This window comes from Balaenoptera borealis, assembly GCF_965194805.1.
Source record: "Balaenoptera borealis genome assembly, chromosome: 15".
Classification (NCBI taxonomy): domain Eukaryota; kingdom Metazoa; phylum Chordata; class Mammalia; order Artiodactyla; family Balaenopteridae; genus Balaenoptera; species Balaenoptera borealis.
The window spans coordinates 60,268,264-60,281,566 of record NC_138871.1 but is presented as its reverse complement, the minus strand read 5'-3'; the positions used below and the strand labels follow the sequence as shown (position 1 = coordinate 60,281,566).

Genomic DNA, 13,303 nt, shown 5'->3' with positions numbered 1-13,303 from the left:
AAGTGGAAAATTGCAATTAATATAAACATTTAAATATATATAATAGGAATTAAAACTGTCTATGAAAAAGTTTTTCAGTATATATGATCAAAAGAATGATAGAGACAGGGGCTTCCCTGGTGGTGCAGTGGTTAAGAATCCGCCTGCCAATGCAGGGGACATGGGTTTGAGCCCTGGTCTGGGAAGATCCCGCGAGCCACAACTACTGAAGCCCGTGCGCCTAGAGCCCGTGCTCCGCAACAAGAGAAGCCACCGCAGTGAGAAGCCCGTGCACTGCAATGAAGAGTAGCCCCCGCTCGCCGCAACTAGAGAAAGCCCACACACGGCAACGAAGACCCAATGCAGCCAAAAATAAAATAATAAATAAATAAATTTATGAAAAAAAAGAATGATAGAGACAGATAATGATAAAAGTATTATTTACTATTATCTATTAATTACCAGTTAAATATTAGAGTATTAGAAATTCTGAAAACTTATTTTTTTTAAGATTTTTTTTTTAATATGGACCATTTTTTAAAGTCTTTATTGAATTTGTTATAGTATTGCTTCTGTTTTGTTTTTTTGGCTGTGAGGCATGTGGGATCTTAGCCCCCTGACCAGGGATCGAACCTGCACCCCCTGCCATGGAAGGCAAAGTCTTAACCACTGGACCAGCAGGGAAGTCCCTGAAAACTTTTTAAAATAGAGAAGCACTTAATGAAAGAAAAGATCTTACACCTTAAAAAAAGAAAGAAAAAAAAAAGAAGAAAGAAACTGCACTATAACTGAAAGGCCAAAATGCTGGTGAATAACGTTACCAAGCTCCTTTCATTGTGACTTAGAATCACTTTTTTACAGTAAGGCCAAATTTATTTTTATTTTTAGCTTTTTAAAGAAAAGGAGAGAGTCTGGTGAATTTCCAGCTAAAAAAGGGGAAAAAAAATTGAATACTACAATGTTTATTTGATGAAGAAGTCATAACACAATAGCAAAAAAAGTAAAACAGGGAAATATGTTTCTAAGTATCACTATTATGTTTTCAGATTGTAACAATCCTAGATAATTGTAAAAAGTTTTTAGAGTTCCTGCTAATTGGATTAAATTTGTGTACTGTTTCTGTATGGGAATATTTTAAGCTCAAGCATGTCATCTAGGGGAGGAAAAAGTAAAGGATGATCTAAGAATAAGTAAAGCAATTAAAAAAATAATCAATGCAACCGATTTTTAAACATGCCCACTATTCAAACTGTATTTTAAACAGGATCCAGCTACTCATATCTTTAAATCTATTAGAATACATTTTCTAACATTAGCAGCTCTCTTGCCTACCTGTGGAATGTGAGTTGCAGCCCTTCACTGTATCCCCTTCCTACTGTTACAGACAGCAAAGCCATAACAAATACTGAAGAAGAGCTATAAAAATGCAAGAACTTCCAGTAATGGTGGTGAAGTGAAGAAGTCTTGAGAACCCTCTGTAGATAACAATTATTCAATCTAAACAAGATATTAAAAATATTTATAGGCACTGGAAAACATCTGAAAAAAAGCATAAGCCAGAAATACGATTGCTCTTGAAAAGCTGCAACTAGAAAGTGTACACTTGTGGGATTAGGGCTTTCTCCAACCTCCCATGATGACAGTGAGGAAGAAGGAGAGGAGAAGAGGAGCTTTACAGACTAGAGATGAAAGAGAGCAGAATTTAAGAGGAAACTGAAGGGGGAAATATGGAAGTGAATGAACTGCAGAAGGGTTGAGACACAAAATCTGAGAATAAACTCTACCCAAATGCCTGGTTGACTCCTAAACTCTGCATGCATGAAAAGACCCCAGGGAGTCTAGCAAAAGAGTAGGCAGAGACCAAAGAGGAATCTACTCTTGAAAGACAGAGCTATAATGGATAAGTTCTGCTTTTCTTAAACTGAGTTTATTCCCCCCAACTGTACATAGCTCAGAGAGCAGAAAGCGGAAGACTTACTGGTTTAAGGTGCCAGGGGATAGAGCCTGAGGCTGGCAGAGTGGCTGGAAATTAAGGGAGAATCTCCAGATGTAAGGGAACCAGAGACGGTGCCCCCAAATTTGAACACTATCTCTGCCCAAACATTTAGTCTGTCAAATCATACATGTATAAGGAAGACGGGAAAGAGTCAAGCTAAAAAAGCAGCGTATGGAAATCCTAAAAAGTGATACAGAGATATTAGCTGCTGCACAACACAGAAGAGACAAATTTGCAGTTGAGTCCAGAAAAGTTAACTGTCTACTACTAGAATAAAAACCCAACAATCCAAAACAAAACAAAAACCAAAACCCACAAAGGGAACCCCAGCAATCCTCAACACAACAGAATCCAGAGTTGTTAACTAGCAAAAATACTGGGAAAATGTGACCCATATTTGAGGAAAATAACCCAGTTAATAGAAACTGACTCCAAGCAGCCCAGATGGGGGGTTTAGGAAAGACTTCAAAGTAGCTTTTGTGATCATATTCAAAGAATCCAAGGAAAACATGGTCTTATTGAGTGGACAGATAGGGAGTCTCTGGAAACTATAAAACAAAGTCCAAATGGAAATTCTAGAGTAAGTATAATAACTAACAATTCTATTGACAGATCAATAGAAATTACCACTCTGAAGAACAAAGATTTAAGAAAAATGAACGGTCTCAGAGATCTGTGGGACAACATAAGTAGTTCTACATACATGTAATTGGAGTTCCAGAAAGAGGAAATGAGAAAAAAATGGCAGAAAATGCAGTAATGTAAAAGCAAGTTAAAATCTGAAAGGTGAAACGAGTTTGAAACTTTAAACAGGAAATCAACCCTAAAAAAATGTTAGGATAATCTCATTTATGGAATAAAATACCTTTCAAAACCATCTCTCTTTTCTTATCAGAGAAAAAAAATCACCAAAACTATGAATGTTCCTCACAGCAGTTTAGTTGGTTTAAAATTTTAAAGCTGGAGTAATATATTAGTCAGCTATTTGTTTATAATGGCTCCTGAATTATACTATTCTATGTTTAACTTTAGGCATTCAACATCTGTGGTCAGATATACCACTTAGCTCACTGCTTTGAGCCCATGGTTTCTGGAAAAGAATTTCTAAATTTAGAAAGCTAGTTCAAAGGAATGGAAGCTAGACAGACCTCTTCTGGACTTATTTTTATGATACTCAGAGAGAAGCTATGTTTTCTAAATCTCCTCTTATTGCTGGTATTAAGCATCAGCTCATGGGCAGTATAAAAAAATGGTCTGAAGCATACAGCAATTAAACCAGATGCAGAACATGAAAAAAGTAGATAAAAAATTATCTAGAGTAGAAGATGTTTGATACTTGTCCAGCTCCCAAACTGAAAAAGCAACAAACCAAAGCCATTAACAAATGCATACAAGATACCTGTAGTAGGGGTCTGCAGAGCATATTTCTTTACAAAGAGTTTCTGGTGCACTATGTGAAGGCCACTAGTGGGTGTTTAAAGTGAATGATGTAGCACAATTTATATCTGCCTTTTCCAATTTGTTTTATATACTGAAAAAAAAAACTACTCTGGGAGGAAAAATGTCTCCTACTTTGAACATTTCTCAGTTCTTGAGCCTAAGTTTTCCACTCACTGCACCATTCAGTTCTAAGTTCTTATCTGTAACCCTTTCCCACAGTTCTGTACTTAAGCATTTGGGGCTACAATTTTGGCAATATTTATGATGCTAAGGGGAAATGTTAAGGACTATTCTTCAAGTCAGTCAGTACACAAAAATCTAGGAATATTAGAAAATTTAATGTTAAACTTTAACATATAGCAAGTGTCTAACCATGTGAACATTCAGATTAAAGTCTTTAGTGTCTCTCATTTTCTAAAGTGAAGCTTGTGATCAAGTGTGCAGTATGCTTGCACTGCACCGTTATAACGCATTAACATCCACTAAATTATTTACCATTCCACTGGTTCTTAATTTAATCTTACCTAAAAACAGAGGGTTGTTGTGACGTGTTAAAATTAAACCTGGACATGTTTCTCTCAATTATTTTCCTAATCTCGTATGTTTTATTATCAATGAAACCTAAGAAAGGTATGGAGGTTTTAAGTGTTAAATTTTCTATTATTTTTTCATTTAAGGGAAAGCATACATGATAACCCCAACCTCAGTTATGTACATTTAGTCTTATTCAGAAGATTGTTAGTAATTTTGAATTCCCATGAGTTTTTAGCTGCTTATAATCCATCTATTTGAAAAATACTGCAATTGTTGGCTTTTCACTAGATTTTTGCTGGACTGAAATTAAATGTTAAAATCTAAGATCAGGAGGAAATGATTAATTGGCCCATGCAAAAAATATATTTTTATGCGTTTAAGAAAGCCAATATACACTGGAGAATCAGAAAAACAAAAATGAATTTAATTTTTATAGTATACCAAAAACTAACTGTATTGGGTTGAATAGTGTTCCCCAAAAAAGTTCTACACATGGTACCTGTGAATATAATCTTATTTGAAAATTGGGTCTTGGGTTTCCCTGGTGGCGCAGTGGTTAAGAGTCCGCCTGCCAATGCAGGGGACACGGGTTCAAGCCCTGGTCCGGGAGGATCCCACATGCCGCAGAGCAACTAAGCCCGTGCACCACAACTACCGAGCCTGTGCTCTAGAGCCCGCAAGCCACAACTACTGAGCACGTGTGCCACAACTACTGAAGCCCGCGCGCATAGAGCCCGTACTCCGCAACAAGAGAAGCCACTGCAATGAGAAGCCTGCACACCGCAACGAAGAGTAGCCCCCACTCGCCACAACTGGAGAAAGCCCGTGCGCAGCAACGAAGACCCAATGCAGCCAAAAATAAATAAATTAAATAAATTTAAAAAAAAAAGAAAATTGGGTCTTTGCAGATATAATCAAGTTGAGATGAGGTCACACTGGATTAGGGTGGGTCCTACATCCACTGACTTGGCATTTTATGAGAGAGGAAAGAGATTTGGATGCAGAGGTAACAGAGAAGAATGTGAAGATATGAAGAAAGTGATGTGAAGATGGAGGCAAAGATTGAAGTGAAGGCATTTATAAGCCAAGGAATGCCAAGGATTGCTGGGATACACCAGAAGCCAAGAAAAGGCAGTAAGGGTTCTTCCCTAGAGACTTTAGAAAGAGTATGGCCCTGCCAACACCCTAATTTTGGACTTTTTGTCTCCAGAACTGTGCAAGAATAAATTTCTGTTGTTTTTAAGCCACTCAGTCTGTGGTGCTTTGCTCTAGCAGCCCTCGGAAACTAACACACTAATGCACAAATAACAATATAGATTTGAACCTGATTTTTTAAATTGAGGGAGACTTACTTTCCCCTAGGTTATATGTACGCAGCATATCGGAAAGAGAATAGGTAAATTTCTAGGAAACTGATTGGCTCAAAATCACCCTGGATGATTTTTTTCTAACATTTGTCTGAGTATACCTTAAGAGGATAAAATAATATATCTAAAGAACAAAGAAAAAGTTAACATTTTTGCTGAACTGAACAATGTACTGATTTGGTAACCTTCAAAATACTGGTCAACATATTTACTTAGCCCCAAGAAACAACTCTAAATTGGTTTAATAAAGCAAATTAAACTTCACATAGGAAAATCACATTACTGGAATAATGAGGTTTTCAAAAGGACACAAAGGAAGTTTTTTTGGTTTTTTTTTAACTTCATAAAAATTAACTTTAATGTGAAAAAAATTAATCAAAGGTTCCAAAGACTTGATTGCGAACTAACTTGCTGGGGGGGTGAGGAAGGGGGGGGAAAGTATTTCTTTTTTCCAGTTTCAGTGGCATTAAAGTCATACTATTAATAACTAAACTTTTATTTTCTGAATTTGTAAAGTTGAAGGCATTCTAAGTTTCCAAAGTAAATGTAATTATATACAATTTACAGTTAAACTATTCCTACAAATATAAAACATTTATAGGAATCGTAAGGAAAACTTACTTTGTTTTTGCTATTCATTTTTTAACAAGCATTTATGGAATGTCTAAGTGCCAAACACTAATAGGCATGAGAATTCAAAGATACACAGGGCTCAGTTCCATTCTTTATGGAGTATACAGTCTAATGACAAGGTAGACAGTAAAAATGGGACATGTTCTATAAAGAGATACGAAGAGAATAAAGGAGCTTAGTCAAAGGATCAGCCTAGGAAACCAAGGGAAACTTGACGGAGAACCAACATTTGAACAAACTCTTTGACAAGCAGGAATTTTTCAGATGAAAGGGGAAGGTAGAAATAGAAGAGAAATTCCAGGAAAATAGAAAAAAAGAAAGCTATGGAATCCGGAACAGATTTGACACATCCAGAGTTGCTTGGAAATTTTTTATGGCTAAAGCATAAGGTAAGTAACATCAAGTATTGAGAGACAAGGCTGGAGAGAGGCTAAAGAATTTAGACTTTGTGTCCCACTTCACAGGGCACCAACTGCACTTTTTAAACTGGGAGTTCCATGAGACACAAAGACCATATAGGAAACTGCTACAGTAACCCAGGAAAGACATGCTGAGGGTCTGGACTAAGGCAGTGTCAGTGGAATGGGAGAACAGACTGGATTCCAGAATCATTTCTGGAATCAAATCATGATGCTCTGCTAATAAGGGACAGAGAAGAATCAAAGATGGTACTGAGGCTTCTGGTGAAGGGATCTGAGGTGATCAACAAAGAAATGGAATATAAATTTGGGCAGGCAGGAGAAGTGGGGAAGTGGTGAAAGATGAAGGTAGTAAAATGTTAGTTTAAGATATATCCAAGACAAGAAGAAAATTTTCTAGTAATGACAATACTCAGTCTTTGTATTTTTTACTGCATATGAAGTACTTTTACATACATTCTCTTGGTTGACAGAACAACCCAGTAAGATAAGAGCATTTCACAGATAAGAAAACCAGAGCTCAAAAGGTGAGGTGACTTGTTACAGGCTACTCAGCTAGCAGGCTACCAGGCTAGAGTCAGAAAAAAAAATCACAGTCCTATCTAGTCTTTCAAAAGCCACTCCATGCCATAGATAAATTATGGTTAGTTTCCAATTGTCATTGGTGTCTTAGCATTTTGCTGCTTCCCACTGAGCTGATTTTCTTTAATCATTGTTGAGTCCAGAATCACCTAGTCCACGCTGGCACTTGAAGTTATGACAATACCCAGAGGAAAAAAATTTAGTTAGTGAGAATCACATTACTGGAAAAAATCTTAGACCATTAAGTGTTAGGTCTTTCAGTTCTTCTGATGGAGGAATTCTACGATAAGTTCCCAAAGTAACCTCCAGAAATAATTACAGTTTCAAAGGGTTCCATGGTCTAATTAATTTGGGAATTAATTGCTTTAGGTTGCTTTATTGCACAATTTCACAAAGCCTTTAATATTCTAACGTACACTGAAAATCTCTAGGAGTATAATTAGGGATACAGTGTTCCCCAAACGTATTTGACCACTGAGCATTTCTCCCAAACCTTTTTTTCTTTATGGCTGCACTGCATGGCTTGTGGGATCTTAGTTCCCCGGCCAGGGATTGAAGCCAGGCCCTCGGCAGTGAGAGCATGGAGTCCTAACCATTGGACCACCAGGGAATTCCTTCCCCCAAGCTTTTAATTTAGAGTATCTTATGGGACTAGCATTCTATAGAATACACTTTGAAATACTGCTCAATAAAACTATTTAAGCAACATACCAACAAATACAAATTAAAGATAATAAATACAAACAGTACATTAGTGCTGAGGGAATGCAGAATAAAAAGGAGGGATGACAATTTGTGGAAGTAATTGGGCAGTTTCCTGCCCAATGTACTATTAATTTTGCAATGAAATTTAGGCAGTAATATGAACTAGGAATACATGTGCTTACCAGTAGAAATCTTTTAAATTGCTGATTGATGCAATAATAAAATAAAAATTTGAGGGACTTCCCTGGTGGTGCAGTAGTTAAGAATCCGCCTGCCAATGTGGGGGACATGGGTTCGAGCCCTGGTCCGGGAAGATCCCACATGCCGTGGAGCAACTAAGCTCGAGTGCCACAACTACTGAGCCTGCGCTCTAGAGCCCATGAGACACAACTACTGAGCCCGCGTGCTGCAACTACTGAAGCCCACGCGCCTAGAGCCCATGCTCTGCAACAAGAGGAGCCACGCAATAAGAAGCCTGCGCGCGGCAACAAAGAGTAGCCCCCGCTCGCCACAACTAGAGAAAGCCTGAGCACAGCAACGAAGACCCAACACAGCCAAAAATAAATAAATAAATTTAATTAAAAAAAGTTTTATTACCATAACTTATAATTTTAAAAAATATAATTGCCTATACTTGGGGGAGTAAATAATTAATTTCTCTTATACTATTAAGATGGTTAGGTTTTATAGCCTTCTGAAACTTCATCAAATCTTCTTGTTCTTACTTATTAATTAATGACTGCTTCAAGGTTTCATATGGCCTTTAATCCATCAGAATTTCATTGTAGTCTCAGGTAAAAATCTCATTATTACAGATTCCATTATGAGGAAGGGATCTATATAATAAACTTGTTTGCAAATATCCCATTCTGAGGTTATGATTTGTCATAATGAATTTTTGTAAAGAATGATTTACACACCAAATGCTTCCTCTTGATTATCCTCTTAAAATAATCATCCTATATTACCGAAGACCATAAGTGGTATTCTGTTTGCAGCCTAGAACAGAGCTAAGAGCTCCATAATTCTGCCTGGTGATCAAGTCCTTTAACTTCCTTAGTCCTTTCCTACTTCAAACATTCCTACTTAACAAATCTAACTGAACTCCAAATTACTACAATGTAGAGAGACCTGGGAAAATGGAAGGAAAATGTAAGAATCTGAGTTCCTCCAGTTTACTAAATTCAGGCTTTCTATTCATTCATTGATTCATTACAGAGAGCCTTCATGTACTCCTGCAAACTATAAATCTGATTTCTAATAATACATGCTTCATAACAAAATCATGATATTAAATAGAATTTTTCTTTAATAAAACATTCTTTTAAAAACTAAAGAAATAATAATAGTATTAATGCATGTCTTATTGTATTTATGGGGTTAGTTCATTAAATAGAATATCTTTATTAGCTCATTCATTATTTAAAATTTTTGAAAAAAATTTGATGTTTTTTTAGGACATATTATCCATAATCCAAAGCAGACATCATTAGATACATAAGATATTTAAAAGTAAACCACCTGGAGCTACACTATTGAATAATAATTTATACAGACTAAGGTTCCCTTTTCCCTAGTTAATTTCAGTGCATAATAGGAAAAGAGGGAAAAAAAGCAGAACCTTTTCTTTTTGGTGCTTTTTAAATTGAGTATTTTAATCAAATGGGAAATTTTTACTAGGATTACTATAGTTCACTGCTTCTAAAGTAACAGTAAGCAGTTCTATAGACGTAGTTGCAAACTTAAGCTACGAAAATTAGGTGATTAATCTTCTCCATTACTTTGGCGTTATCCCCACACTGGTTCCTTATGTAAGTCCCTGAATCTGCTGAGGTCCCAAAATGGAGACTTGGATGCATAAATACAAGGTTGTTTCCAAACATTCGACCATGTAAACAAAAAGTAAGGGCACAAGAAAAAAATATCTGATGATTGCTTTAAAATTCACTATTGAAACTGGAGAAAATATGCCACTCTTCTGTAGATTCATTTACATTTGCTTCTTAACTAGAAAAAGAAAATAGATACAGACATGTTCATGAGCGCTCACATAATGATTCACAAATGAATTGGTAAAAAACTGTAACACACTTGAATATTTTATAAGTAAAAGAAAGTTTTCTTACCTTCAGAAGTTCAAAGTAATGTAGACAGTGGTAAACAGGGGCTAGAAGTAGCCTGGGTAAAACATACTGAACAGCTTCTTTGAAACCTTCGCCTATTGACTAGAAAACAAAGTGATTTAATTTTTAAGTTTACTTTTCAGACATCATATATCTTGATCTAAAAACTACTATACCTGCAAATAGAGTGCCGCTCCAGGCTTTGATAACTGACTAAGGAAACGATCATGAAAACCAGGTCGTAAAATATCTCGAGCATATGATTCATATGGATCAAATGCCAGTTCCTTAGAAAATAAAGAAGGCAAAACATAAATAATCTTTCTCCAAGGTAAAGTATAAATGACCTACCACCATAAACACAAAAAGATTAAATTATGGGCACATCTATGCCTGCACAATTATATATTTCTTTTAAAGCCTCTAAACACAATTACATTGCTATTAATTTTAACAGAATAAACCTAATATTCTCAATTAAGAAAGTAAATCAATTCTTTCTGATGAATAATGGGATTCTTATATGTTATGACACCTCTCATGAAAGGGTTCTAGTAGAGTATCATCAACAAACATAGTCAAAAGAATGGGGGGATTTTTAGACCTGGAAAACTAAGTGTAGCCTGAATAATAAAGAACATAGATATCCACAACCAGGTAAAGTATAAACATTTAGAATATTGGTGCCAGACATTTATTTTCTCATGGTTATTTCTTGTTCATAGACTTACTTACACATTCTGCAAGCCAGAGGTAATTGTTTATATCATCTAAAATTCATTGGCACATTTTTCACAAAACAATTAAATAACAATTTAATCCAAATTGCCAAAAAATTTTACCATCATCAATCATTAATAAACTAAACAATTCTAAAGGTTAGAATCTACTGGTTTTGATGATTCCTGAGGAAAAAAAAGAGTAGGTATTGTGATTTTATCAGGAGGTAGGATTTCTACTCTCCACCATCCTGTGCTCTATTCCAGGTAAAAATAAAAAGCCAAAAACCCCAAACTATTATGAAGATGGTGCTACAGATTCTAGCAAGAGCTCATTTCTATGAAGGGTAATTCTAGAAAGAGGAAGAGGACATCTAGTGGAGGACTGCAGAAGAATGAAGTTAGGAGTGAATGACAGAACAAATGATGTTTATTTTTAAATTACCCTTAATGTTGTTTCTCAGACTGTTTTCTTTAAGGAAAGACTCAATAATAACAACACAAGATCAGAAATCAGAAGACCCCAGTTCTGTTCTCTGTGAAATGCAATATGGGATATAAAGTTCCAAGTCATCCTAAATTCCTTGAGCCACTTCAATTCCTTCAACTGAAAATTTCTGTAATAATATAACAATGGAAATTGCAGTCCATTGCAGATCTTACAGGAATGGATAGTAGGTTTTCAACAATAACAGCAGGAGGGAGTCAGGTATGAATAGACTGGATGGGAGAGAGGAATAAAAATGTGATTGGATGCTTATATCTTGGGTCTCTTGAATTCATGAACTTATATAGAACAGATAATGTTTGTCCTCCTCCCCTTTCAATAAACTCTAATTTATTACAGAATTTTTATGACAATTACACATATAAAGTAAAGACTATACAGACAGTGTAGTGGCTTAAAAGCATGACTCTAGCATCAGAGAGACCCAGGTTCCACTTCTGATTGTACTATTTACTAGCTGTGTGACCTCTGACAAACTATCAACACTTACTCTCTCTAAGCCAAGTTTCCTCATTGGAAAATGTAGATGGTATCTACTTCAAGGAGTTGTTTTAGGAATTAAATGAGATACATGCAAAGTGCTTGCAACAGCGTATGCACATAATAAGAGGTGAATAAATGGTATCTAGTATTATCATTCTAAAATAGCTAATTTCAAGAGAGAAAAAAGTTGACAACTAACTGGAAATCTAAGCTCTCATCACGTAGTTTTATTCTTGAGGATAAATTTGTAGAATGGCAAGCACTTCTAAGAATCCTTGTATAAATTAATAGATAATATTATGATCAGTTTACTGGTTAAATGCAATACTTGTAAGATTCATTTTAAAATTTAATTATTGATACACACAACTGTGTACTAACAGTTAAAAATATAGACTATTCTAAACATACAGAAAAGAAAACAGTTTAACAACCATATTCACCACCTAGCTCAAAAAAAGCTCAACATTTTATAACACTTCACCTTTTTTTTTTTTTTTTTAAAGAAATAAAACAGTACAGATGTAATTGATCCTCCTGCGCTCCCTTTCAGAAGCTGATTTCCTCTCTTGATAATCCCCAGAGGAAATCACTATCCTGAATTTGAATTTTATTATTTCCAAGTATATTTTTATATCATAATTACATATGTATCAAGAAATAAGGCAATGTTTTCAAATTTTATATAAATATTGTAAAATACATAGTAACAATAAATTCTTCTGCAATTTGGTTTTTATATTCAAAGTTGTTTTAATGATTTATCCAATTTGATTCATATAGTTCCTTACAGTTCATTTATTTTAAACTCTGTATAATATCCCACTGTATAAATATATCTTTTTTTAGGTAAATTTTTTACTCTGAGATAATTTAGATTCACATGTTGTTGTAAGAAATAATATGGAAAGATCCTGTCTGTCTGCACACTACCCAGTTTTCCCCAGTGGTAACCTCTTACAATAGTACAATATAGTGCAATATCACAACCTGGCCATTGATATTGATGTAGTAAAGTATAAAATATTTCCATCACCACAAGGATGGCTCTTGTTGCCGCCCTTTTATAGCCACACCTTCCTTCTTCCCATCATAGCCTCTTTAGCCCCCAGCAACCACTGATGTATTCTGCATCTCAATAGTTTTTTCATTTCAAGAAAGTCATATAAAAGGAATTACACAGTATGCAACCTTTTGGAATTGCTGGATCATATGGTAATTCTTTAACTTTTTGAAGAACTGTTTTCCATAGCAATTGTACCATTTTATTTACATTCCCACCAGCAAAGTTTGAAGGTTCTAATTTCTCCACATCCTCTCCAACACTTGGTATTTTCCTTCCTTTTTAAAAATTTAATTCTAGCCATCTTAGTGAGTGTGAAGTGGTATTTCATAATGGTTTTGATTTGCATTTTACTTATGACTAATGATGCTAAACATCTTTTCATGTGCTTGTTGGCCATTTTTATATATTCTTTGGAGAAATTCCTATTCAAATCCTTTGACCATTTAAAAACTGAGTTGTCTTTTTTGTAAGAGTTCTTTATATACACTGAATATATCAGATATTATCAGAAATATGATTTGCAAATATTTTCTCCCATCCTGTGTGCTCTCCTTTCACTTTTGATGGTACTCTTTGAAGCACAAAAGTTTTACCTTTTAAGTCTAAATTATGTATTTTTTTCTTTTCTTACTCATGCTTTTGGTGTAATATTTAAGAATCCTTTGCAAAGTCAAGGTCATGAAGACTTAGCCATCATGCTTCCTCCTAAGAGTTTGATAATTTTAGTTTATATTAAGTCTCTGATCCAT

The 13,303-nt window shown here is 35.1% G+C and overlaps 1 protein-coding gene across 3 annotated transcripts in view; it reads right to left on the bottom strand.

Annotated features, from left to right (window-relative positions):
- SOS1 (SOS Ras/Rac guanine nucleotide exchange factor 1) overlaps positions 1–13,303 on the bottom strand; it is a 151,134-nt gene that overhangs the window by 46,389 nt on the left and 91,442 nt on the right. For all 3 annotated transcript variants that reach the window (XM_082357996.1, XM_082357994.1, XM_082357995.1), the window contains 2 exons: positions 9,955–10,065; positions 9,782–9,880 (listed from right to left, as the gene is read on the bottom strand). In XM_082357996.1, coding sequence (XP_082214122.1) covers positions 9,782–9,880; positions 9,955–10,065 — 210 coding nt within the window. The remainder of the gene's footprint in view (positions 1–9,781; positions 9,881–9,954; positions 10,066–13,303) is intronic.